The following is a 25405-nucleotide window of genomic DNA, read 5'->3' as shown; positions in this document are numbered from 1 at the left end:
TTTGCTTATAATATGTTATTGATCCATTTTTTTCGATTTTATTTGTTAAATCCCTAAGTCCATAACTACTACAATGTGATAGGCGAAATATAAAAAAAAATTTCCAAAGCTTCTTCTCAGACTTGCAAACACCGTATATCAAATTTTAATAATAGTGCACCCATTATAAAAAGTTTCTGGCTTCTCTCCTGATAAGTGATAACAATCGTACCTTTAGTTCTACCTAACTATTGCTTTATGTATACTTTATGTTATACATAATCATAATATATAATTTCAACATTAATATAGACATCTTATTCCGCGCAAAGCGCGAGTTACTACCTAGTTGTAGAAAGTATATTTAAATCTTTAATTTTCAAATTGAATAGAGAATATATTTAAAATTAACTGATATTTGTATTCTTTATTTATTTGTATATTTAGATTTCCTATTTGGAGATACATATTTTCCATTTGGAAACTTGACAACATAAAAAATATTTCGTTTTCCTAAAATCTTATTTGGAAAACAAAGAAAACTATAATTAACTTAGGGTGTCAAACTTGGGATGAAGACAAATAAAATTAAATGTTGTATAGCTATAATCAGTATGATACACAACATTTCATGAAAATGGAACCCCATAATTCGTATCATTTCTTGGGGTCTGAGGCAATGACCTTTTTAAATGTACATTAAGCATGCCTCTGCGTACATAACTTCAAACTTATTTGATTAAACAAATGTTGTTTTACACCCAAAAAAATGTAGTTTTCATTTCAACCTTCGCATCATTGCTTCAAACTTTTCATGTAGAAGCGGTTCTGGCTACAATCGACCAATCTTGAAATGAGCCAAATTTAGAACTATTGCTTGTATTTTTTTTTCCAACTTTAGTTATTGCTTGTATTTTGACTTAAGATGACACAACCTTTTGTTTCTGTAACAACATATGATATCAAATACGATACTTAAATAAAACACTAGAAGCTTCATAATTTATTTATACATTGCACGAAGTGTGCAACTTTATGATTTCACTCCTGGAATCAAACTCATATTCTTAGTAACTTATATATAATTATATGACTTGAAACATAACTAAATAAAGAAAGAACCTGTTTGCCGAAGAAAAAAACGAAAGCAAGATGTTGTTCATTTCACTCTTCAGATTCGTAATGAACTGGACATGGGATAAATTAAGAAAACAAGTAAACTAGTATTATCGTTTTAAAGCTATCATTAAATTTCATTAAATACCTTCACATGGGAAATAACTGATGCTGAGGTATTATATTTCATGGAAGGTCAATGATCGTATTTGACATTTTGTTCTCTAATTATTTTTGAAGAAAACTTGTTGTTGTTGTTAACAAAGCCCTATTTGAACATACTTATAAACGTTACATTATAACTAGATCATTAGATTTTGTGCTTGTTTCATATACTTTAGCTATTTACATCACATAGAATACGAGAAACGACTACATGTAAGATTCATAACTAACAGTCCTATAAAGAAAGCTTTTATAATGCTACAGTTCTTAAACCTTTTTCTTCCTAAAACAACATGTCCGTTGGAAAAAAAAAACATTTTCCAGCTTTTATCCTTTTGTAATTGTGAAGCAAATTAAAAATGAAAATAGGGATGTTTCTTACTTTCTTCTACAAATCAACCCATTTTGGGCTTCTAAATGAAACCCTTTGCCATTATTGCCATTAACATTTTTTGCCTATAAATCATTTTAAATTATTTTCATTATCATCTTAACTATGAAGCATTAAATACATGAGATTCTTAAGTTATTAACAGCTATATATCCGCGTTTTCTCTTTGAGGTCTGTTGTATTTTAGTTATTGGCTTCTTGTATTAAATACGAGTATTAGTTACATGTTAGGTCAAATTTTGTTAATGGGTTATACAAGTAGAGAGTATCATTAGCTGGTGGACATACAACTAAAACAAAATGATTTTAAGCAAATGTTCAAAAATTTAAAACAAAATATAAGTAAGAAGTGAAATAATATCGATCTGAAAATATGGTTTGTGTAAATGATATTTACCTAAATTATCAAACTATCCTGCTCTAGATTTGATTTTTTTTCAAAAAATATTTTAAAGTATTAACATAATAAAAATTTATACATAAAATTTTACCGCCTATTATTTTCATATTCACTTAACCGTTTTCAAATGAATCAAATCTACTAAAGATTATTATTTAAACAATTTAGTATACTTTAATCACTTTACTTTTCATAAAACATCTTTAAATGCTTTTCCTATTTTATAACCTTCGTTCGTAATTTTATGTATTTTCTTAAATTATGAAGTTTATCATTATACAAACAGTTTTTATATTACATAGTTCTATCTTTACCAATCAAATTAATTTTTGTTTTGAAACATTTCATACTCATCCCCTCAACATTTAAACAATAAATGGTTTGCTGCGCTTGCTTAAATGCAGAGATATATTGACATTGTTTAATGAATTACCTTCTGTTTCATATAGTTGTCTGGTCTCTACTCTACTTTACTATTTTCCCCAATTCCAGTTAATAATAAACTAATTACTAAATAAACAATGTCATTTTCTCTGTCCCCAACATAAAATTACTTTATTCAACGAAAATTTATTATTTGTCATAATAAGCTCTTCTTCGTCCTTATATAAATATACACATTATTTTAAGAAGCCTTCAACTCTTAATCCCCCCCCTCTCACCTAGAACAACACAAAGAAAAAAAATCCTCTCGACAAGTTCGAAGTTTGAAAAATGAGAAACAAGAACGGCAAAAGAGCCAGAGTGGAGCCATTGGGGAGAACGGCAGAGTCGGTGGTTGCTAATAAAAGGTTTGGAGGAGGATCGCCTCCGAGCAGCACATTATCATCGGCTAGCTCGTGCCTATCGACCACGGAGGAAATGAAGGAAGAGGTTGCCTCGTCGTGGATTGAGGAACCGCCTGTAATGGTGGTGGTGGGATGTCGTAGATGTTTTATGTATGTTTTGGTCTCACTAGCAAGGATTTGTTGCCCTAAGTGCAAATGCAATGATTTGATCATGTTTTAGAGAATTTGTTATGAGTTATGATTTTGATTTGGATTTGAAATATTGGGAATTTCTCTATGCATGGTGAATATGTAAAGTCTTATATATAAGAATCAAATCAAGTATCACCCTTTTTCTTAAGCTATATATGTTTGACAGAAATCGTTTCTGTTTATATCGTCCTGGTTCGTCTTTGTGAGAAGTGTGGAGCTCGACTAAGCTGAAAATGTCAATTGGGTTTCCTGAAGAAAACAGAAGCATGATTGGACCTTGGTGAATTAATGAGCAGGCCCGGGGCGTTAGAGTTTTGTTTGTGGGTGCGTCGCAGGAGATTAGAACCCGCGTAACAAACTCTAACGGTGATCGTCTTCTCTTTATAAACCTGAAACAGAGAGAGATCACCATTCTTGTAACTCGAAAGAGATAAGCTTTTGTAAACACTAAGAGAGAGTTAGTGGATTACCGATTCTGAAGGAGATGTACCTCGTCGATTGACAGGGAACTCTAAAACGTCTTGTGTGCATCGTACTTTTCTTCTTTGCTTATCAACGAACCTCGAGTCGATCGTGTTAGGGAGTCGCGAACGTGCGCACGTAGAAACAAGATTCAATCATACGAAACCATAGAAGTGAGATCGAGATCTTCTACAATCTTGTTTTCATGTTTCAAGAGAAGAAAACACGAAAGCGGGCTGATTTTAATGCAAGTTGTAAGTGAAGGTTTGATTGTTACAAACGCTTTCGCGTCTGCGTAAGTACGTTTACGTGTGATTTTCTTGGTATAGTTTCTAGATATTAAAAACAACACAAATGCCAATATACACGAAAAATATGTTAGAAACTTTAAAAACAGATTTATGATTGAACAAACAATGGAAAACATAAAATAAATAAAACAAATGTGATGGTAGGCGGTTAATGATATCGCTTTATTTTTATCGTCATTCAGTTTGACTTAAAACAACGGAAACATTGAATAAAACATCTTCATTTTTAGAATTCAAGATTAATGTTTATTGGGCTAATCAACGACTACTTAAAACAGAATATTTCTTTCATGTTTTGATTTAATAACCATAAAAAATCTGAAAATAAAATATACAAAATTTTGATTTAGTTATACTCTTAAGAGGGATATTACATTATTTAATGAATATTCATCAGCTTTAAAATTTCTAAATTTATTTTAAATATGCACATTCCCTTGGATTTATTTAAATTTTATAGAACTGAAAAATACCAATGGCATTGCTTTGATTATGTCTTCACTTAATTAGATTTCGAGTAAATTAATTAATTTATTTTCATCTAGCTAAATAGTTTTCTAGAATTAACCGGAGCCTTCAGCTTTTGCGGTAAAGGGCTTATGCCCGTGAGAACCGCCACCTGGGTTCGAGTCCGGCCACTCGAGACGTTTTAAGTGATAAGAAAATATGGATTATGCAGGCCTCGTGGTGATTAGTCTTTGAACCTAGAAAACTTTTGAAATCACACCATAGTTATAAAAAAAGGTATTCTAGATATAATGTTTATTTTATATTTGCCATCAAATCTAAATTATATATATATATATATATTAAGTTTGTTTGAGTTTTCTACATTTTTTTAAAGACCCTCCATCAGTTTTACAAATTCTTTCTAATTTGTAAAAAAATTGAAACTTCTTTGTACCATCAAGAAATGCTAAAATTTAAGGTATAGTAAACGTAAACAATCAAAATCTTAACATATGAAAAATTAAAACGTAAGAAAATATTTCAGTAATAAAAATATATATATATTTAATTTTATAAAACACTTAGTACATACTTATTATACATAACATTAAAGTCCATATAAACAAAAAATTCTCGTTCTCTCCCATCGTAACAAAGAAGCCGTCTCTTTCAACCTGAAACCCTAGCTCCGGCCTGCCGTTGTGGTGGTGCCGGAGGCGAATTTCTTTCCCCTTTGCTCTTCTCCTCCTCGATCAACCCTAGTCGATATGCTTGCCTTTCTAAGCTAGCTCGAGCCCTCGTGGAGACGCGGTTCGCTTGACGGTGACAGTTCCCAGAGTTCTTTGGAGAGACAGTGAGGATTTATGTACGACCAAGAAGAGATGATTCAGAGTTTAGGATTGAATAACCTGTCAGATCTAGTTTTCTCCATTTCAGATCCCCGATGACTGCTTATAGACGATGGCTCGTGAACGGATCTGACAACTTGTCTATCACGGATCTACCTCCTAGTGTGGAGGTGAGTCAGACGAAAAAGAGATTCACAGTGCAGTGGATGGAGGATTGTTCTCTGGTTCTCAGGGACACCACACTCCAAGATACAAGCCGATGGAGTAGTCAACCGGAGGATTGGTTTTGGTTGGAAAGCATGGCGGAGCTCTACTTCCCTGCGCCGGTGTTTGGTCTGAGGTCATCCCAGTGGTATGAGTTTCGCACCTCCTGAAGCTGTGATTCGAGGTACCAGTCATTCCAACCGATCGTCAAGGTCCTTCTTTCAATCTGGATGTAGCTGTCCGTTTTTTGGCTAAGGATCAAGGCAGTGGAAGACGACGGGTATGAACTGAGGCTCTAATGCGCCTTTTAGGTGTTGAGGCTATTGATACTCGAACTGACTTGGATTATTGGAAGATCAATTGCTTGTTCGTTATACTATAATTCAGTTTAAGTTTCATTGTCCGTTTTTTTTTGCCACTGCTTTCGTATCGTATGGTCTAATTTAGGGGTTAAGAGACTTTATTCCGAGTAGTGGGATGATCATGTTCTCTTAGTGGTGAACAACGCACTATCGGATTGATTCGGGTAGAGAAGAATCCTTCAAAGTGTTACTGGGTGATATTAGATCCCGTGGGATGAAAATCTTATAAGATTGTAATGTCGTTTAACGAAAATTTGAAATTGAGACCCAGAGAAGAAAAAAAAAAGCCCATATAAACATATTCTAGCCCACTAAAGGCCGAAGAAATTGCTCGGGTTGACTGGGTCACATCCCATGTAAGGCTGTAACTAGGCCTGAGATTTTTGTCCGAACCGAACCGTTTTTTCGGTTTTCGGTTCAGTTCGGTTTTCAATTCGGTATGGTTTTGAAAATTAATTCGGTTTTTGGTTCGGTTCGGTTCGGTTTTTGATTTTCAAAAAAAAAAAAATTAAAAACCGAAAATAACCAAAAATATCTGAATTTAACCGAAATAACCGAATAACCCAAAAATAACTGAATTTAACCGAAATAACCGAATAACCCAAAAATAACCGAATTTAACCGAAATAACCGAATTTAACCGAAAATATCCGAATCTTTTGGAAAAATTATACCAAAATTAACCGAAAATTTAAAAATTCGGTTATTTTCGGAAATAAAATTGAAAACTGAAATAAACCGATAACCGAACCGAAATTTCATTCGGTTTATTTCGGAATTGTTTTTAAAAACTTCGGTTAACCGAAAACCGACGGTTCGGTTCGGTTCGGTTCGGTTTTTGAAAACCGAAGTCGCAGGCCTGGCTGTAACAAAAGAAAGGAAGTGGGAAATGAAACTGGAAAGAAAGTGGACTCAAATCATATGATTCTGAAAGTTACAAAAGGGATGCGTATGTAATTGGTGTAATCTTAAGGAATTATACGACAGAATATAGATTCCTAAGGTAGTAGAATTGCAAATTTAAACTTTTACCGGCTACCACTAATATAAAATACCCAATTTGCCCCTCGCATTTTAGCTTTCTGTCTTTTCACCAAAGATTCTCTCCCAATCTCGTCTCTCTCGGCACGATCAGAGCTCAGATCTCAAAACTCAAATCGAATCAAATCCACAAACTTGATCGAGCATGACTCTCGGCTCTGGAGGATCGAGTGTCGTCGGTAAACAATTTCGACTCCTTCATCTCTATTTATCGTCTCTGTTTCGATTTTCTAGGGTTTTGGTAATCCTAATTGGGTTTTAGGGTTTTCAAAATTCGAACTGGCTTAGATCGATAGGTGTCGAGATGTTTTCCATAGGATTCATCGATCTACTAGTTCTATGATCTATGTTCGTATGTATGATTGATCGTTGATGATTTCTAACAAATCGCTGAGAATGATTCCCTGATTGTGTAAAGTGTTATCGTTTTCTGGAGTTTGATTGCTTCCATGACCTTAGAAGATAGCAAGTCTTTATCTTTCTGTCTCTAGAGTTCTTATTGAGTTTTGTGGGAGATTCTTGAAGTTATCTTTATTCGTCTCTTTGGGAACTTTGTTTATGGAGTTTTTTTGTGGATAATTGATTAATCTGATGTGTTTATGTTCGCTGCTTTGATTAAAAGTTTGATTGGTTTGGTTTCTTATGCTTGTTGTTATTGCAAAATATAGTTCCGAGAAACTTCCGGTTGTTGGAGGAGCTTGAACGTGGGGAGAAAGGTATTGGAGATGGAACTGTGAGCTATGGAATGGACGATGGTGATGACATCTACATGCGCTCTTGGACTGGCACTATCATCGGTCCCCACAACGTAGTTATATCTTTTTCTTTTTCTCCTTCATTATATGCAAATTCATTACCTGCTTGATTGTTGCACTAACAGATACCAATTTGTATGTCCTCCTATGCGCAGACTGTTCATGAAGGTAGGATCTATCAGTTGAAGCTCTTCTGTGACAAAGATTACCCTGAGAAACCCCCAACCGTCCGGTTCCATTCACGGGTCAACATGACTTGTGTCAACCATGAAACCGGAGTGGTAAGCTTAAAAAGTTTACCATACTGCCATCACTTGTTCCTTGACATGCACTTGTAACTTAGCTTCGGCATATATGTGTAGGTGGATCCAAAGAAGTTTGGACTTCTTGCGAACTGGCAGAGGGAGTACACGATGGAGAATATACTGGTACAACTGAAGAAAGAAATGGCTGCGTCGCATAACCGTAAGCTTGTTCAACCTCCAGAAGGCACTTGCTTCTAGTAGCTTCCGGAATCTTCTTCTGGTCTGCTCAAAAATCTTTGCCCCTTCTATTACTAAAATATGTATCTTGGGGGAATCCATTGTCGTTCTCAAACTTTTTTCAAATTTATGATAAAATTGGTCTATGTTGATGGTGATGATGATGATGCTGTTCGATTAATCATCTGAACTTTATCCTTTGTGTGCAAAATTATAAAGAAAAAAACAGCGTCTTCCCCAGTTCATGTGTTCAGTCTTTTGAATTTTCTTGTTGATGATGATTATGCACATCGATGGGAAGATATTTGATTGCAACTATGAATCATGAGTTGTTTCCTTACGTACGTCTTGATGTTCTGTGTTAAATCATTCTTGATTTGCAATCTCCGTTGAAAACTAAATACCTGACATGGAAACACTAAACCTTTGTACGTACCTCTGTGATTTGAGTTGGAACATACATTGTTTAGCTTTGATGTCGTTGGTCGATACTCGACATGTTTCTTTACTTTTTTTTCACAGTGATTTGATGTTCCTTTTGTCGTGGACGGAGAAGAGTTTATTTCAGTTGTTGCCCTGATGATTTTCTAATTTCTTATCATGAATACAAATGCTATTCAGAATTACATAGGTTTAAAAAAGTTACAATCAAGACGACCAATCCGAAAACTCCTCTAGTTACCAATTAAAATCAACCTTGAGTCATTTATTTTCTTACCGCAGCTCTGACCATAAACATTTTCTATCATAACCTCACCGTTATCTATTACTTGTGGGCTTCGAAAGTAAAAATACATAATGGTTGAACCTATAAAAGCAGTGGCGAAGGCTGCAGGATGTGGGGCAAGTGCACCCACAATTATTTTAAAATTCCAAATTTTTTATTGTGGTAAAATGTAGTTTATGCACCCATACTTTCCCACGTTCGATCCTTTTTATATGCACTTTTTATTTTTATTACCAAAGGTGCACCTATGAATTAAATGGTCTAGTTTGCCTCTGTATAAAAGACGTTGAACAGGAGAAAAAAGACCCTATAAAAGACCTATAACTTGCTTAGAAGCTCAATTCGTTATGTTGCATCAAGGTCAGCTCAAGCATTAACACTCGGGGTGGATCTTATATTCATATGGTTACTAGATATAACTTCGATACTTTCTTTTGGTTATAGTTAGATAATATCATAAAATGCATTCAAGGTATGCGAGAAGTTAATTTTTTTTTTATTTTGCTAACTTATGCGAAAAATTACTTCTTCAAACATTTTCCCTTTTGATTAAATTTGCTGCTACGTCTTCAAACTTTACATGATTAATGTTTCAGACATATACAAGGACGCTTATAAAATCCAATGATATTTTACTTTTCACTCTTAAATAGAATTTACAATAAATATGTTCCAGTGATATTCTATTTTCATTTTATAATAGAGAGAAAATTGAATTTACTATATATTTTCTTTCTGTTCATCATTATATTTTTTTCTTTAAAATAAAGTGTCCCTGAATATAATTCAATTCTATTATAAAATTAATCTATTTTAAAATCACAATACTAGAAGCACAATATACTCAATGGTGAGGCTGCTACGTCCTCAAAAAAAAATTAGCCAATGAAGAACATTTAAATGGACACGTCAGACAGGTCTTCGATTTTTTTAATAATGAGGGGGCCCACGTTTTTCGGTCTGGCTGGTCATTAAGTGTGTTTGGTTTGACAATTTACGCCACCTGATTTCGGTACCCTGATTATTAAGTCAACTTGGTTTTAAAAGAAAGTTGTTTATTAAACTAAACTCTGCGTTTTATCTGAAACCAAACTTTATGTTTTGTGTTTTACTAGATTAGGGCTGATCATTGTTATCGTTCTTGACTATGCAACTTTGCCGCCTCCGCTAATCTTACTCTGCAACACACAATGGTTTTTCCTATCAACGCTTGGTTTTCCCCATCGTTCAACATATTCATCTTAATTCCACCAATAAATGTTATTCTCATTTAACCCAATAACGATGCCGACCTATCGGTTTCCTTCACATCAAACCTATACATAAGAGAGGGTTGAGAGTAGGATGAGTCCTCACAACCCGTCTTTGCCATTGACGAAGGTAAAGACGAAGCTCCTTAATGATGGTGATGATGATCTCGTGGTCTCTGCTCCTCTCGGGTGCGGGAAAACCACATTGGCTACTCAGCTTTGCCATGATGAAGAGATCAAAGGTTTTGAAAGTCTTCTTTTTTTTTCACTATTTCTCTTGAATTTGTATTTCTGGTTTCTCATTTAGTTTCCATTAATTTGCAGAGAAGTTCGTGTATATCTTCTTCTGCGTCGTTTTAAGTGTTCTACCTTTAGGACCATTGTACAGACTTTACTCCATCACGGCGGTTACGAAGCACCAGAAGGATTCTGAAGCAGTTGATGGCTTAAGGAAGCTGATTGTGGAAGTTAAAGAAGATGGCCCTATATTGTTGTGCTGGATGATGTGTGGCTAGGAGCAGATTCCTTTCTTCAGAAGTTTCAGATTAACATACAGGATTTCAAGATTTTGGTGATTTCTAGGTTTGAGTTCCCGAGTTTTGGTCCCGCTTATCATTTTGAAACCTTTGGGAGAGGTGTTAGGTCCCTTCTCATTGAGTGGGCATCTCCACGTTTTTTTTTTTTGCAGGATATCACGTAAGCATGAAGATCTTATACAAAAGGTATAATAACAAACACACTTAGCTGTATCGGCAGATTCGCATCTGCACTATCCAATGTTGTATGAAGAGAAGCAAATCCAAGAGATCCATGATGATGCAGATCCACAACGTCACTATAGTTTTTGCCAAATCTGCACTTAATCCTCCTTAGTCCAATATCATGCCGCACATTTAGACACATAAAAAGAAGGTGGTGCTTCTCTTTCTCTCTGTTTATACACTTGAATATGCAATAGGAGGAATAAAAAATGCCTCTTTGTTTCTATGTTATCAGAAAAGACAGAACCGTGAGCAAGTAGAGGAACAAGATCCACTTATTAGTTGTTGTTCTTCTTTGATGTAGTTGAACACAGTTTTGTATGCTGGAAATGACTTTGACAGCCAGTTTCATATACACAACTTGCAAAGATTATTCACGATTAGTTGCCACCTTGGATCATTGTAAGCTTTTGCTCTTATTCTCTGCCATTGAACCACTCTTCTGGTTAAAATTGTAGATGTTTTTGGCTGTCCACTGAAAGAAATTTATTTTTATTTTGAGGGTTTACTGATTCTCATAACCTTTACAATATCTCTATGTGCTTGATGTTGGTATGTAACAGTGGCATCAAGGCTTTCGATTGCTTAATTTGTCTCTTGATATCGAAATCAAGAAAATGGTTGTTAGTTTGTCGCTATAGAAACGGGTGTATGGTCCAAAGTAGTAGCCATTGAAGAAGGGCCGTCTGCTAAATTTTATGCTGCAGTCGTTTCTTTAGGTTCTTACAAGACTGGTTTTTTTAATTCCGGTGTTGGTGGCTGAAATAAGAATCTAACGCCCTTGGATGACATCTGCTACCTACACATTGGTTTGTTTTGGTTGGTTATAGCAGATTTGCTAATTACTTCCTACTCTTATTTTCTTATGGCTAACAGATGGTGGATACGATGCACAATTTGAACAAACTCCAGGGAGATTGTCTTTAAGAAAAAAAATTGAAGCTCAAATGCGAGTAGAAACTAACTGTGGCCGAAAGCAGAATCAATCAAGGTTTGTTAACACAGAACTCCTAGGATTGTATTGGAATCAAGTAGCATTTATTTTGTAAATATGAAATCACTCAGTTGTTGTATATGGTTTTATTGTAGTAAGAAAGATTATCCATGTGTGCTTTGGCTAGATTGATGCAGGAAAATGGGTCTTCGAAGCCAGGGTTACTGAAAATGTCCTATAGGTTGCACTATAGAAATGATCATTGATGGAAAGGTACGTGGTGGTGTTTTGTTTCTAACAGACAAATCTCTGTTCAAACGGAAGACTCAAGCTTTCGTAGTAGGCAAGTGTGATTATTGTTCTTTTTCTTTTAATTTCTTTGAGGATATAGTTTCTCCTTAAGCTTATTTTTTCTAAAGCATGTTTGATTTATTAATTGTGAGCAGGTAAAGGCCTACTAAGTGGTATTTTAAGCTGATACAATTGATCCTTCTGATGATGCTAACAAGAAGGTTGATTCAAACAATATGAACACACCCACAGTTGCCGCTGCTGATTACAAATAAAATCCCCGCGCTTGCGCGCCAATAGCAGTGTATGAATTGCACCTGAATTACACTTGCTTGACAAGGTCATTGGGACAAAATCAAGTGACAAACTTATAATTGTCGACATTATTCTTATTAGTTATTAACTTATATTTATTATTCTTTTCTTTTGAAAATTTGTATCATGTTTCCATACTAATAAGTTGTAAAAGGGTTTCTTCTGAAAATTTACGTTGGTTAGTCGTATAAACATGTTTTGGCAGCTAACAAACGCTCATGAAAGGAGGAAAATGGAATCTAATGGAATTTTCTTAATCTTTTCTTTCGAATATGTTTTGCTACATGTTAAAAAAAGTATTTGACATAAGAACATATTCATATTAATTTTTTATAACCAAATAATAAATTATCGCAAGTTAAAAATGCTTGTTGATTGATTTTAACGTTAAAACAAAGTTTGAACTATACATTAATTTAACCATATTTTCATATAAAAATCTCAAGTAAAAGAGAAAAGAATAACAGAACTTTAAATAAGAATTAATTTACTTTTTTTTATAAACTTGCTTACCAGTTTATATGTCTTTTTAATTTTGAAAAGAAAAACTGTGAATTTTAATAATTTCTAATTTGTAGTCGCCAAAAACAACACAAAAGTACAATAATATCTAATAATTTAGATAGTATTATCAGTCTAAGTATAAAATATATAAACTCAAATATAAATTCTAAACTAACCTAAATTTAATTAAAATATATAGGAAAAACCCGGGCGTAGTCCGGAAAAATCTCTAGTAAATATAATAAACCATCGGAGATGGTGACTCATGCCATTATTCCAAATTTTGTCAAGTTTCTACTAATAAATATGGAGATATTGTGAAATTAAATTCGGAGATCTATTGTTGCATCCATATTGTAATTATAGTATTGGTCTGTCGACAGGCTTTTGAAGAATACACAACTGACAACACAAATTGTGGTAGACACGGTTATAATTGTGTTTACCAGAACTACTATAATGGACCTAATGGTTAATGAATGTATACATCCACGCCTACCTAAACTATTTAAGACCGAACTTAAGTACTTCACATTTTCAATGTGATTTATGGATAGGTAAGCAATCCAATACCTAAACGAAATTATGAACTTAATTTTTTATGATAAAAACATTATAAGTTCTCATTTTTAATCCTTACTTTATGGCAATATCTTTTATTCTGTCAAAAGAAGAAAATAAGATATATCTCGAACCATTGTAATTTCTTTTACCTGGAATCTAAGAACACGATTAGTGAGAGTCTCTTCCATAACTTTTCAACATAAAAATGAAACAAATAAAAACTGATGAAAGAGATAGAGAAAATGGAAAAGACGGATTTCAAATAATAGATATTTCTTTAAAAGTGAAAAACGGTCATTACATTTGCCATGCTTTAAGTGGCTAAAGTTTTTTTTATATTTAATATTTAGTTATGATATTTAGTGATATTAATAAAATAAATTCATATACTTTTGTAAGAGTATCTTTTCGTTGATGATGCTCTAAGTTTCTTATAGCAACGTAAAACTAGACAAGTGACATGGATATGGTGTATCTGACCTGTAATGAAAACTAGATAATATCTTTTGGAATAGTCACAAATATACATTGAATATATTTATAATATTTGGGATGATTTCAAATGATTTTAGTTTTGATGAATTTATGATTTTGGTGAATTAAGAAAGAGCTGCCAGAATTTCAATTAAAATACTGTAAAATTTTATTCAAAATTATCAGATTTATGAAAGAAAAAAAAATTAAGGAATTTCATCAAACACAATAACTTTATTAAAATTCAATACTTAATATATTTCTAATAACAATGTATTTTAAAAGCACAAGTTAAATAATATTGAATTTAAAAAAAAAACTTCTTAAAATTTCATGTTTAACAAAAAGAAAATTTATTATTCAGTAGAAATCAGTCCATGTCTCAGAATGAATGCATCCTGTAATGTATTGGATTTAAGCTATCCCATTAGTTTGAATTTTCTAGAATAAATAATCTATTTTAAAAGAAACATGTACGTATCATTATATGTAGATACCGGAGGATAACCAAATATCCAAAGACCCAAATATTCTAAGAGCATTTAACGCTAAACCGTTTCACGGTTTCTTAGTTTTAATTTATTTTTTTGGTCTGAAAAAAAAAAGAAAAAAAAAAAGAAAACTGATCGCAGGCCGTCACGTATCGGTAGGGCCCGCAAACAGTGCAAAAACCCAACCAATATTTTCATTACTTTTGTGATCGGTTTTTATGGTTTTTGTGGAACCCCAGGTTAAGAAACCTCCTAATAACCCGAAATAAAAATGGTATAAGGTTGTGACTGAGAAATTTAGAATAAATAGGTGGAAAATAAAAAAAGTGAGAATAGGAGGAAAAATAAAAGTGGAAGAAAGAATACAGTGAAGTAAATGTATTTACTCTTGTTTTAGTTAGAGTAAAATTGTATGTATTTTTTTCTCTTTATTAACCGTGTTTAGATAAAGCGAGAAGAAAATGATTTTCATTTGATTGGTTAAAAAGTAGAATAACTCAGCTGAAATAATATTTACTCTACTACATTATCGCTAATAATACTTGTCAGTCAAAACCTAATTGTATAAAAAAATCCACATGCTTTCTTTACATAACCAGAACTTTCAGAATATCTAATGCTTGGTCAATTTCAATCAACATCATTCTTTTTAGGTAAAACAATAAGTCAATATATATATAAAAAGGTCGATATAATAGGAAGTTTTCGGAACATATCCCACAGCCCAACCCTAGACCCTTATACATCCCCTAATTAATTTCTCAATCTGACTCCAATCCAAAACAAAACCAGAAGAAAAAAAACAAAGAACAAAATGGATGTCCCGTTTCTAAACAAGAATTTTTCATCTTCATCTTCTTCAAATTCAAATTCATCATCATGGGGGCCTTCTTATCACCAAAACCCTAGAACCATATCTTTCAGAGCCACCAGTATCGCAAACAACTATTACGACGTTGACGAGGAAGAGGAAGAGGAAGAGGAAGAGGAAGAAGAAGAGGAAGAGAAGCCACTTTCTGCCATCATCTTATCCTCCTCATTCTCCTCCACATCATTCACGGCTGACGGCATAGAAGAGCTGCCAGAGACCGAGTCCATAGAGAATGTGATCAAAGGTATTAAACCATCAGAAAGACTCATTTTCGAACGAACAGGAAAATCCAAATCGATACTCGAAGAGATGAGGAACAAGGATTCATGCTCTTATACTTGGAATCAATCCACCTTTTCTACAATTTCAAATGATTCATGGTGGAGATGGTTGAGGTACACACCCATCATCACAGCTAGAGAAGCCTCAAAATGTATCATGAAGACGACCAAATAGATAAATGACATGTACAAGCTTGATACGTCGTAATCTTGCATGCACAATTGACGTTTGTGTGAGAATCTACAAGAGTTGCGTCTAGAGAGATTGCATATACGGACCCAATAGATCTTTTCGGAGGTTTCATCTCATGCCATATGAACAGTTAGTATACTCGTGAGCTCTTCTTCTTTATTTGCTTCCAGTGCGTGTGACTCATGCTGGTAATATATTTTTAAATTGATCTATGTATTTGTCCATTTGTCAATACAAAAAATTAAAACTCTTTCCGAAAGCAAGACAAAAACCATTAGTTTTGTAATGGATTAGTACCAAGGATGTCATTAACGATAGTAATGAAAGTGTAACAGTAATATACTTATATGATAATTAGCATAGAAGGTGGTAGGATCCATGTACGGTATATATATATATATATATATATAAAATATTGATAAGCCTCGTAGGGGAGTACCATGCATGCATGTGTTGATATGGTGCACAATATTATTCAATAGGAAGGTCGGAATATTTATTTTTTGAGTCCATCCGTAATTACTTCCATTTTATTTTGTATCCTAATAGAGAGAGGGACAGGGTATTTTGTTTGTGGATCATACCCAAGCATGGCATCAACATATGACCCATCAAAGTTTTGGTCTCAGGAACTTTAATAATCAACGTAATTAGATATGTTCTTCGGCTGAAATTTTTGTAATACCTCTCTTTATATAATAAAGTAGTGGTGTAAGTATAATTTCATTGTTTTTGAGCAACAACTTTATTTTTGTTTTATTTTTTCATAAAGAATGTCATTTTGTATTTTTTTTAGTGTAAATGTTCAACAAATTCCAGTTATATATTAGTATTAATTTATTAGTTAGATAAATTTATTAAAAATTATAAGAAAATTAGTGAAGGGTATAATAGAAACTTGAACACTACTAACATGTATAAAATATCAACGACACTGATAAAATTTGTAATTATTATTATATACATGTAAAATCTTCTAAATAAAAATCAAATATAAGGTCATATCCGAAAGTTACTACATTTCAAACTGCTTTAAAAGATTCGGGATATAGCATTATGTTTGTGGGTGCCAAAGCCTGCCACATGAGGAAATACGTGAAGGTAAGCACTAAGCATATAGACTGTTGCTTTTCTCATTTTTTTTGTCAAGTATGTGAATTCATTTAGGTGAAATGGCAAAAAGATACAAAAACTTTTGTCCCTTCACGTTTTTCCCTCCTTTACATTTGTCTTCTCACGTTACAACTTTAAACTTGATCAGTACCAAAACTAAACCATATTATGTTTGGACTCAGACGGCCAAGACTAAAATTTCTAAGCTAAAACTTTCGTGAACCAGATCAATCCAAATTTATTGTAGATATGTTCGTATTTAAGCCGGGCCATCCAAGCCGATGGCTTTAACTATTAAGGTCCTAGCATTAAAACTGTATCAGATTCTGGAAAGAGATGTGAATTAATTGTAATTAATGTTTGGGAAATGTTTCAGCTGAAGCTACTGCTTAGTCTGCTACGGAACTTAAATTTTTTTTAGCATCGACGTCATATCTTTTGAATCTTTGATAGTTAGTTGGTTAGTTCGACTGTTAGTTGAGTTTTACTTTCGGTTTCTTCTATTTTAATTCATTTGTGCCATATGTAAAGTCTGAGATACGTACACATGCATGCCTATTGTAAATTTTTATATTCGTTTCGCATTTAATTTAAAATTTTATATCTTTTTACTATAATATCTTATGCACTACTTCCTGTTTTAACACTAAACATTTATCAAAAGGTTCGCCGTTCATTTAACCTTTAATAAAACGACCACCAAGCATAGAACATAGCTCGAATCATTTTACTTAACTAATACGATCTATAAGAGATGATTACTGTATATATAATAGAAGCTTAGCAAATAATTGGTATAATCGTTTAGAATTTAGTTATCAGCGGATAATTTGATGTATCTAGGGGGTCTGGAGATAATTGTACTGATCATGTGTTCAAATTATTTGGTTTTGTTACCGAATAAGTGCATCTTCTTTAATATTGCAAATTCTTAGTCTATTTTAAGAAATAATTAGAATATTATGATCATGTTGGATATTGTCTGCAAGTACAGCTATCAAGTTTCAACTAATTATTTCGGTGATGTTGTACAGTTGATAAGCGAACACACACTGACTACGTAGCTTTTGGCTTTTGCAGACACTAATTCATTGCCTAGTTATGCTGCATATACTATAAATAATTATTTCTATTTTCTTCTTGTAATTTCATATAACATAGTTTTTTGCTCACTTTAGAAATTGAGAGATTGATTCGTACGTAGTGTTTGTGGGTCATAGTAGTTATTGGTGTTTGATAGCAATTATAAAAAATTACAGTTTTGTGCTGCTTCAAACTTTTCAAATCAAAATTGTTTTCTGAATATTTACAATTACATGTTTATACAAATTCTCGCATTCACAACCACATCTGCCTTTAAATTAGTCAAATCTTAAAAGTATATTCATCCATCTATTTTGATCTAACTTCAACCTGTTTAATTAAGAAAGCTAGAGTGCTGATCAACAAATATAGTTTCTGAAAAGACTTAATCAATTACAGAAAAAGACTTAATCAAAGTGGTCACTGCAACTAGGGCGAATTAGTTTTATGTATTTTTCTATTATTAATAATCAAAATTAAAAATTTATTAAAAGCGATATTAGATAAAACAAAGATAAAAGCTTAAATTAAATAAAACTTAAATGTACTATATGCATGTACTTATATCGTGCATGTGACTTGCATTTTTTTATTTTTGAAAAGATGTGACTTGCACTTTCATCGACAAGTTAACCTAATATTTTTTTTAGAAAGTAAATTCATGTACTATTAGACTATTAACGGAAATGTAGTTCATGTAGCGAATAAATTATATTAATGTATTATTCTTATATTTGAATTTTTGATATTCAAATAAGGACATTTTAGCTAATACGAAAAAATCTTAACCGGGGTAAGCACTCAGATAAAATGAATGATCCCCAACCAAACAATAAATATGGAGCCAATAATTAAATACCATTAAAAAAGACAACAAATCTTGAAACAAAGCAAATAAAGCCTCTCTACAGAAAAAGACCCACCCATCCTTTCGTGCAGCCTCTCCTTTTTTTAAGCTTTCCAAAAGCCTTAAATATTCCTTCCCTGTCTCACACATTAAGCCACATTCTAAATCCAACTCCAAAAAGAAAAGAGAAAACCTATACTCTTCTGTAGTCTTATTTTCTCAACAATCAAACAAAATACAAGAAAATGGGGAAGAAAATGAAGCTCCCATTTCTGAACAAGATCATTTCATATTCATCATCTTCTTCCTCTTCATGGCCATCACCTTCTTGTCATCAACAAAACCCTAAGAAAATATTTTTCAGAGCTTTCTTCACCGTTAACAAACCTAAAAATGTCAACAAACCCGAGCCACCTTCACGCAGCTTCTCCTCCTCCTCTACCACCACCAACATCATGGAAAAGCCACGGGAGATAGAGTGTATAGAGAATGTGATTAGGGGACTAAAATCATCAAAAAGACTTATCTTCGAACGTAGAGGAAGATCAAACTCCATACTCGAAGAAGTTACTAAGGAAGAAGAAGAAGAAGATGCTCCTGAGGAAGAAGATTCTATAGAAGGCTTCATGCTCTTGTCCGTAGAATCAAACGACCCTTACTTGGATTTCAAGAAATCCATGGAAAAGATGGTTGAACTACACGCTCTTCATCATGATTGGAGAAGGCTCGAGAAGCTTCTTTTCTTGTTATTGAAAGTCAACGTTAAGACAAGCCACGAATACATCTGCGCCGCGTTTGTCGACTTGCTCTTAAACTTAGCAGTAGAAACTTCTAAAGACATCGCCCAAGAACCTCGTCCTGTCCACGTCGAGGAATCTCCATCGTCGCCATTATCATTCTACACGTCGTACTCGTCCTCATATGATACCTCGTCGACGTCTGTCCGGGGATTACCGGATAATTTGATAGGTGAGAATAGAAGGGACGTTGTTTGTTGTTTATCGTCGTTGTTTGAGATGGAGGAGAAGATTATAGACAATATTTATTAGTGGTTATGTTACTTCTTAAATGTTGTTTACATAATTACATACATAAATCATATGTCATGTTTTAAATTTATAATACTAGACACAACTCTAGTGAAGCAGTGGTATAAAACGGAAATTGAAGTCGAACCAATTCATTTTCGCGCGATCAGTATAACCAATGTGATTTCTTTTTGTTTGTCAACCATAGTAATCGTTGTGAAAAAAAATTGCTCAGAATAGTATACAGAGGAAACTCATTTGCTCGACTGACACTTTTTTCAGGCATTTTTATAGCATTTTAGAAGCTTAGTAATGCTTATACAACTTTGTTCTTCCACGTAAATTTATCTCAATACCGAATAATGGTTTAGTGGCAAAAACTCTTAAATACAAACCCAATAAAAGTTGTTACGGCTGCACTAGGATGTGGCTGACCGAAAGTGGGGCAGTGTATTAGCCAAGATGCAGCTGGATCTCCTGCACAGAAACTAGTCCGAAAAAATAGAGAATAAGTGTCCAAGGTTTCAGACCATGACCGTTGACCAATTCAACAGTTTCAGCGAATCTGAACAGACTTTCTGGTAGGAACTTTCTTTTTCAAATTGCACAACATGTTTATGCATGGAAGCATTAAAGATTAATGAAAATATTTTTAATTCAAATGCAAAACAAAGTCCATAATGTTTTCGTTGCGGACAAAGGAGGTCATCGCTAGGGGTGTCAAAATGAGCTAACTCGCTCAACTCATAGTGAGCTCGACCTTTTCATGAGCTAGCTCAGCTCAGCTCATTTATTATATGAGCTTCAATATGTAAACTCGAACTCAAATCATCTAGATCATGAGTTAAATGAGCTAACTCGTGATTTAAATAAAAATAATAATTATAAAATAAAATAGAATAGTGATAGAATAACTTCTATAATATTGTTCAAAATTTAAATATTAAAAAATACTAAATAAAAACCAATACATGACAAAAATTAAAAAACAACACCTAATATAAATTAAATTAAAGCAAAACCAATGATCCAAATCCTTATTGTTCATGAGAGTCTTGAGACAATTCATTTTCAATGTCTTGTATGTATGTTTTACATTTTAATTTTAGAAGATAAATATGATTAATATAGATATTTATCTTTTAAGAAGATTTGGTTTGACATTTTAATTTTAGAAGATAAATATGATAAATATAGAAATTATTTATTTTTTACATAAAAAAAGTTATCCAAATATAATATATATATATAATATTATATATAATTGTAAGTATAAAAATGAACAAGCTCATGAGACAGCTCATGAGACAGCTCATGTTCATTAAATATCGTTCATATAATTCGTGATCTAATTTAAATTCGATCATTAAACTCATTAATTAAATGAAATTAAAATATAGAGATCATGCTCATGAAAAAGTGAGCTGAACTGAACAAGATCATGAGATATAGCTCATTTTGACATCCCTAGTCATCGCCAGAAATTTAGAATGTTCATTTGGTAGAAGCTTTATATAGTCCAACGGCTCAAATACATAGTTAATCGCGCTCCTTGTGGGCTCTAACGCATAAATATTGGGCTTCTATTAATTTGTTAGCTCGTCTCGCGCAGGATGCGAAACGACTTATTGTGACTGATGTTGAATGTTTTTTGTTGGGGCAAACAAAATTAGTTGAGTTTGAGTAGAGGAAAAATGTTTCATTGGGTGTGCCGGAAGAAACCATCTGTATTCCGTTGCTTTCTTTCAAAGCACTTTGGATCTCAGATGATTTTTGTCTCAGCTTTGTATTTCTTTTAGTTCTAAGCTCATAAACAAAGCAAAATACTCCGGTGAGAGCAAGTCCACTGGTAAGAGTCCTTAATGGATTCTTATGAATAAATTAGTAGTTAATTTGGTGATTTGAAAAGTTAAGAACCTTAAAATATATATATATATATATATATATTTATTTTAAAATTGAATGATTTGAAAAAAAAAAATACATAAAAATTTAAATAAAAATGACATAAAAACATATTAAAAATACAAATACAAATCGTAAACCAAAAAAACCGATTAGTTGAAATATTTATTTGTTCCAAATTTTTGCCATATATTCTCAACCAAATCAGCTTTCAATTGTTGATGTATTGTTTTATCACGAACTCGATTCCGAATGCTCATCATATTGCCGATATTTAAAGGCATATCTATAGAATACGTGAAATCCACTTGTGAACTTCGGTTTGATTCTGGTTGTGTGAAAACTGAAACATCAAACTGAGTGTACCCATCTCGTTCATCTTCTACTATCATATTATGCATAATGATACATGCTCTCATTATCTTTCCAATTTTTATTTTATCTCACAAAAGAGTTGGATTTTTGACTATGGCAAATCGAGCTTGCAAGACCCCAAAAGCACGCACGTCATCTTTACGTACAGCTTCTTGATGTGTATCGAATAAGGATGCTTTCGGACGTTGTGGAAGTGGAATAGATTGGACAAAAGTAGCCCATTTTGGATAAATACCATCTGTGAGATAGTAAGCCAAATGGTACTCGTGTCCGTTGACAATGTAATTCACTTTTGGAGCTCGACCTTGTAATATATCATCAAAAACTGGTGATCGATCAAAAATATTAACATCATTTAATTTACCTGGAGGTCCGAAAAACGCATGACATATCCAGAGATCTTGTGAAGCCACAACCTCTAAAACAATTGTTGGCTTTCCTGATACACGTGTATATTGACCTTTCCATGCGGTCGGACAATTCTTCCACTCACAATGTATACAATCAATGCTTCCTATTCATCCCGGGAAATCCGTGTATCTCTCCAATATCGAATAGTCGTTGAAGATCTTCTGGCGTGGGTTTTCTTAGATACTCATCTCCAAATAAATTTATGATTCCTTGAACAAAATGTTCCAAGCATAAAAGCGCAGTGGTCTCACCAATTTAGAGGTATTCGTCGACCGCATCAGCTGGGTAACCATATGCCATCATACGAATTGTTGCCGTTGCTTTTTGTAAAGGAGAGTGACATAACCTTCCAGTAGCATCTCTTCTTTGTTGAAAGTATGAGATATCAGCGGAGAGTCGATCAACAATACACATGAACAAGGGCTTGTTCATTCGAAAACGGCGTCGAAACATGTGAGAAGGATATGTTGCATCTTCAATAAAATAATCATTCCATAACTGCATGTGTCCTTGTTCTCGTTCTCTTTCGACGTAGGCTCGTTTTTTTTACTTTGATGCTTCTTAATGCTGACCATGATGAATGAGAAGATTTTCGAATTGTTGATCGAAAATTTGGTCGAATCTTTCCTCTATTTTTTCGAAATTATTAGAAGAAGAAGATGTCATTTAAGAAAGAAATGTGAAGAAAGATGTGAAGAACAAAATCTTAAAGATTTGGAAATACTTAAAGATGTGAAGAAATGTGAAGAAAGATGCCATTTGCTCTCTCTCGTGTTGTTGTTGTTTTGTTTTGGTCGGTACAACTTATAAAGAAAACATGAAGGTTCGGAACCACTTATAAAGAAAGCGTATCACACAAGTTGTCTACTCACGAGATACACAATACATATACCAAGACAACACGACAACAACTGGTTACAACAAAAGATACATCAGATATCTTCTTATGTCACATGTACAACAAAAGATACATCATATGTCCTCTATTGTCTTCTTATGTCCCATGTATACTGCTTTTTATACAACAACAAAGGACCCTCTATTGTCCTCTTATGTCACATGTACAACACAAGCCACACCCTCTATTGTCTTCTTATGTCACATGAACCGGTACTTTTTTTCTTGCCTTCACCTGAAACAAAAGCAAGAAGATACAATAAGCAAGCGAGAGAAGAAGTGAAACCATCATGAAACAAAAGACCATATTATAATGACAAGTAGACACAACTCTTTCTACTTTATATCGATCATGAATGGTGGAACACAAGCAGACACAACTCTAAACATTTAACAACATTAAAACTGATCAGGTTTGAACTTACTTCAACTGCAAAGTGGTTAGCATTAATATTTTTGCATTAATTAAGAAAGACCACAATGTTACACAGAAACAAACTCAGACACAAACCAAAAGCATTAAGAGAAACAAAGGAAAACACAAAGCATAAGCATTACAGAGAAACAAACCCAGACACTGAAACTAAGCCATCATGTCATTAATAAGCTTATTTTTCAAAGCAATTTCTAGTTCACTAAGTGGCTCTGTATTGGCAATTAGGCTGTAAAGCAATTTCTGCTTGTTAAGCTTTTTCTTCAGAGCATAGTCCTTCTGCCGAATCTCCCACATGCTCTGAAACTCCCTTCTTTCTTCTTCCAAAGTTGCTGGCTTGCTCATAGACTTTTTTCCTTTGGCCTTTGCTGCTTTAACACCAACTGGTCGAGCCATTCCTTCATCCCCTCCATGGCTTCCTGCAACAGAGGTTGAAGACTGTGCGGATTGGTCATCTAACTTCCTTCTTTTTGACTGAACTTTATCTTTAGTAGAAGAGGCTCCACACCATTTCTGATCATGGCGAAGCTCCAACCATGCATGCTCCCGTGTGAACTTCACCTTGTAATCATTGTAGAAAATCTCGTGAGCCATCTTTAAAACGTCATTCTCGTTCTGTCCACTCGATCTCTGTTTCGTTGCAGCTTCATAACAGCCAACAAACTTGCACACGCGCTCATTAATATTCCCCCACCTTTGTTTACAGTGCGTCAGCTCTCTCTTCTGCAAACCAGCCAGCTTTGGACTCGCAGCAAAATAAGCAGCAATTTGTTTCCAAAATGCAATTGCTTTCTGCTCATTCCCAACCACTGGATCTTTGGAGGTGTTCAACCAAGCACTTATGAGCACACCATCTTCTGTTGGTGACCATTTACGTCTCTCTTTACGGTCAGACACAGTCTCTGCATCTTCGTTGCCATCTTCAGTCCATTGTGAACCGAACACAGAGGCATCAGACGCAGAGAGTTCTATACTAGGCTCACGAGGGACAGACTGATAAGGGTGTTGGGTGTTTTGATGTTGACTGTTTAAGTGGCTTTGAAAGCTACAAGTTTGACTAAATGGATCCATGGCTAAGGAGAATGAAATAACAAAGGAGAAGGAAAGCTTCTTTGTTTTTATGTGTGTGTTGTTCAGATTTTAAAGTTGTTTAAAGTTTTTAGTTGTTGAAGTTTCAATGGTTATGTTTTTAATGGCAATCAATGCCTTAACTTAAAACTATAACAACCAAGAAAACTAAATGTAAATCACTCCAACCAAATCAATATCTAACACGCAACTAACAACTACCGGCATACAATCAAGTCCATTTGATTCAACCTAATCAATCGAACACGCATTAAAAGAAAAGTGTACTTACCTCTTGCTTTGATGATGTTGAATCCGTTTCTGAGAGAGAGTGGGTTCCGTAATGAATGAAACACTCAGCAACTCCCACACAACAGCAATCTTTACACAACCATCAAAGAAAGAACAGAGCAAAATGTATGAGAAAACCGAGCAAAATGTATGAGAAAACAATATCGAGTAAAGCATATACTAAGAACAGAGCAAAATGTATGAGAAAACTATATCCATAATTCCAAAATAATATCGAATCATGTGTAAATCATGAATGATGTTTGAGACAAAACAATCAGATCACATTCATCAATCTCAAGAACATAAACAAGGATCAAACAGACACAAGATTCTAAAACATGAACCTGAT

The 25405-nt window shown here is 33.7% G+C and overlaps 5 protein-coding genes across 6 annotated transcripts; 4 read left to right on the top strand and 1 right to left on the bottom strand.

Moving 5' to 3' along the window:
* The first annotated feature begins 425 nt into the window (after positions 1–425).
* BNAC08G23800D (protein GL2-INTERACTING REPRESSOR 2) lies at positions 426–3488 on the top strand. The gene has a single exon (XM_048764584.1). It carries the CDS (start codon positions 2766–2768, stop codon positions 3057–3059), a length of 294 nt encoding a protein of 97 aa, XP_048620541.1. The 5' UTR covers positions 426–2765; the 3' UTR covers positions 3060–3488.
* Positions 3489–6632: 3144 nt separating this feature from the next.
* On the top strand, positions 6633–8186 carry LOC106367823 (ubiquitin-conjugating enzyme E2 variant 1D). Of its 2 annotated transcripts, none has more exons than XM_013807681.3 (4): positions 6633–6888; positions 7378–7517; positions 7620–7745; positions 7827–8186. In XM_013807681.3, the coding sequence occupies exons 1-4, from the start codon at positions 6855–6857 to the stop codon at positions 7965–7967; spliced, it is 441 nt and encodes a 146-aa protein (XP_013663135.1). In that variant the 5' UTR covers positions 6633–6854; the 3' UTR covers positions 7968–8186. The 2 variants fall into 2 exon arrangements, with proteins under 2 accessions (XP_013663135.1, XP_013663134.1); XM_013807680.3 differs by having other exon boundaries at positions 7378–7520.
* Positions 8187–13825: 5639 nt separating this feature from the next.
* Positions 13826–15890, top strand: LOC106364918 (transcription repressor OFP18-like). Its single transcript, XM_013804398.3, has one exon. It carries the CDS (start codon positions 15072–15074, stop codon positions 15582–15584), a length of 513 nt encoding a protein of 170 aa, XP_013659852.2. The 5' UTR covers positions 13826–15071; the 3' UTR covers positions 15585–15890.
* Positions 15891–17349: 1459 nt separating this feature from the next.
* LOC106364871 (transcription repressor OFP18) lies at positions 17350–19830 on the top strand. Its single transcript, XM_013804355.3, has one exon. It carries the CDS (start codon positions 18891–18893, stop codon positions 19692–19694), a length of 804 nt encoding a protein of 267 aa, XP_013659809.1. The 5' UTR covers positions 17350–18890; the 3' UTR covers positions 19695–19830.
* Positions 19831–21733: 1903 nt separating this feature from the next.
* Positions 21734–24793, bottom strand: LOC106363468 (glutathione S-transferase T3-like). The gene has a single exon (XM_048764583.1). The coding sequence runs from the start codon at positions 24763–24765 to the stop codon at positions 23845–23847; it is 921 nt and encodes a 306-aa protein (XP_048620540.1). The 5' UTR covers positions 24766–24793; the 3' UTR covers positions 21734–23844.
* Positions 24794–25405: the final 612 nt, after the last annotated feature.

The sequence above is a fragment of the Brassica napus genome, chromosome C8 (assembly GCF_020379485.1).
Source record: "Brassica napus cultivar Da-Ae chromosome C8, Da-Ae, whole genome shotgun sequence".
NCBI lineage: Eukaryota > Viridiplantae > Streptophyta > Magnoliopsida > Brassicales > Brassicaceae > Brassica > Brassica napus.
Note: the sequence above shows the minus strand (reverse complement) of the source record. Positions and strands in the feature narration are given on the sequence as shown.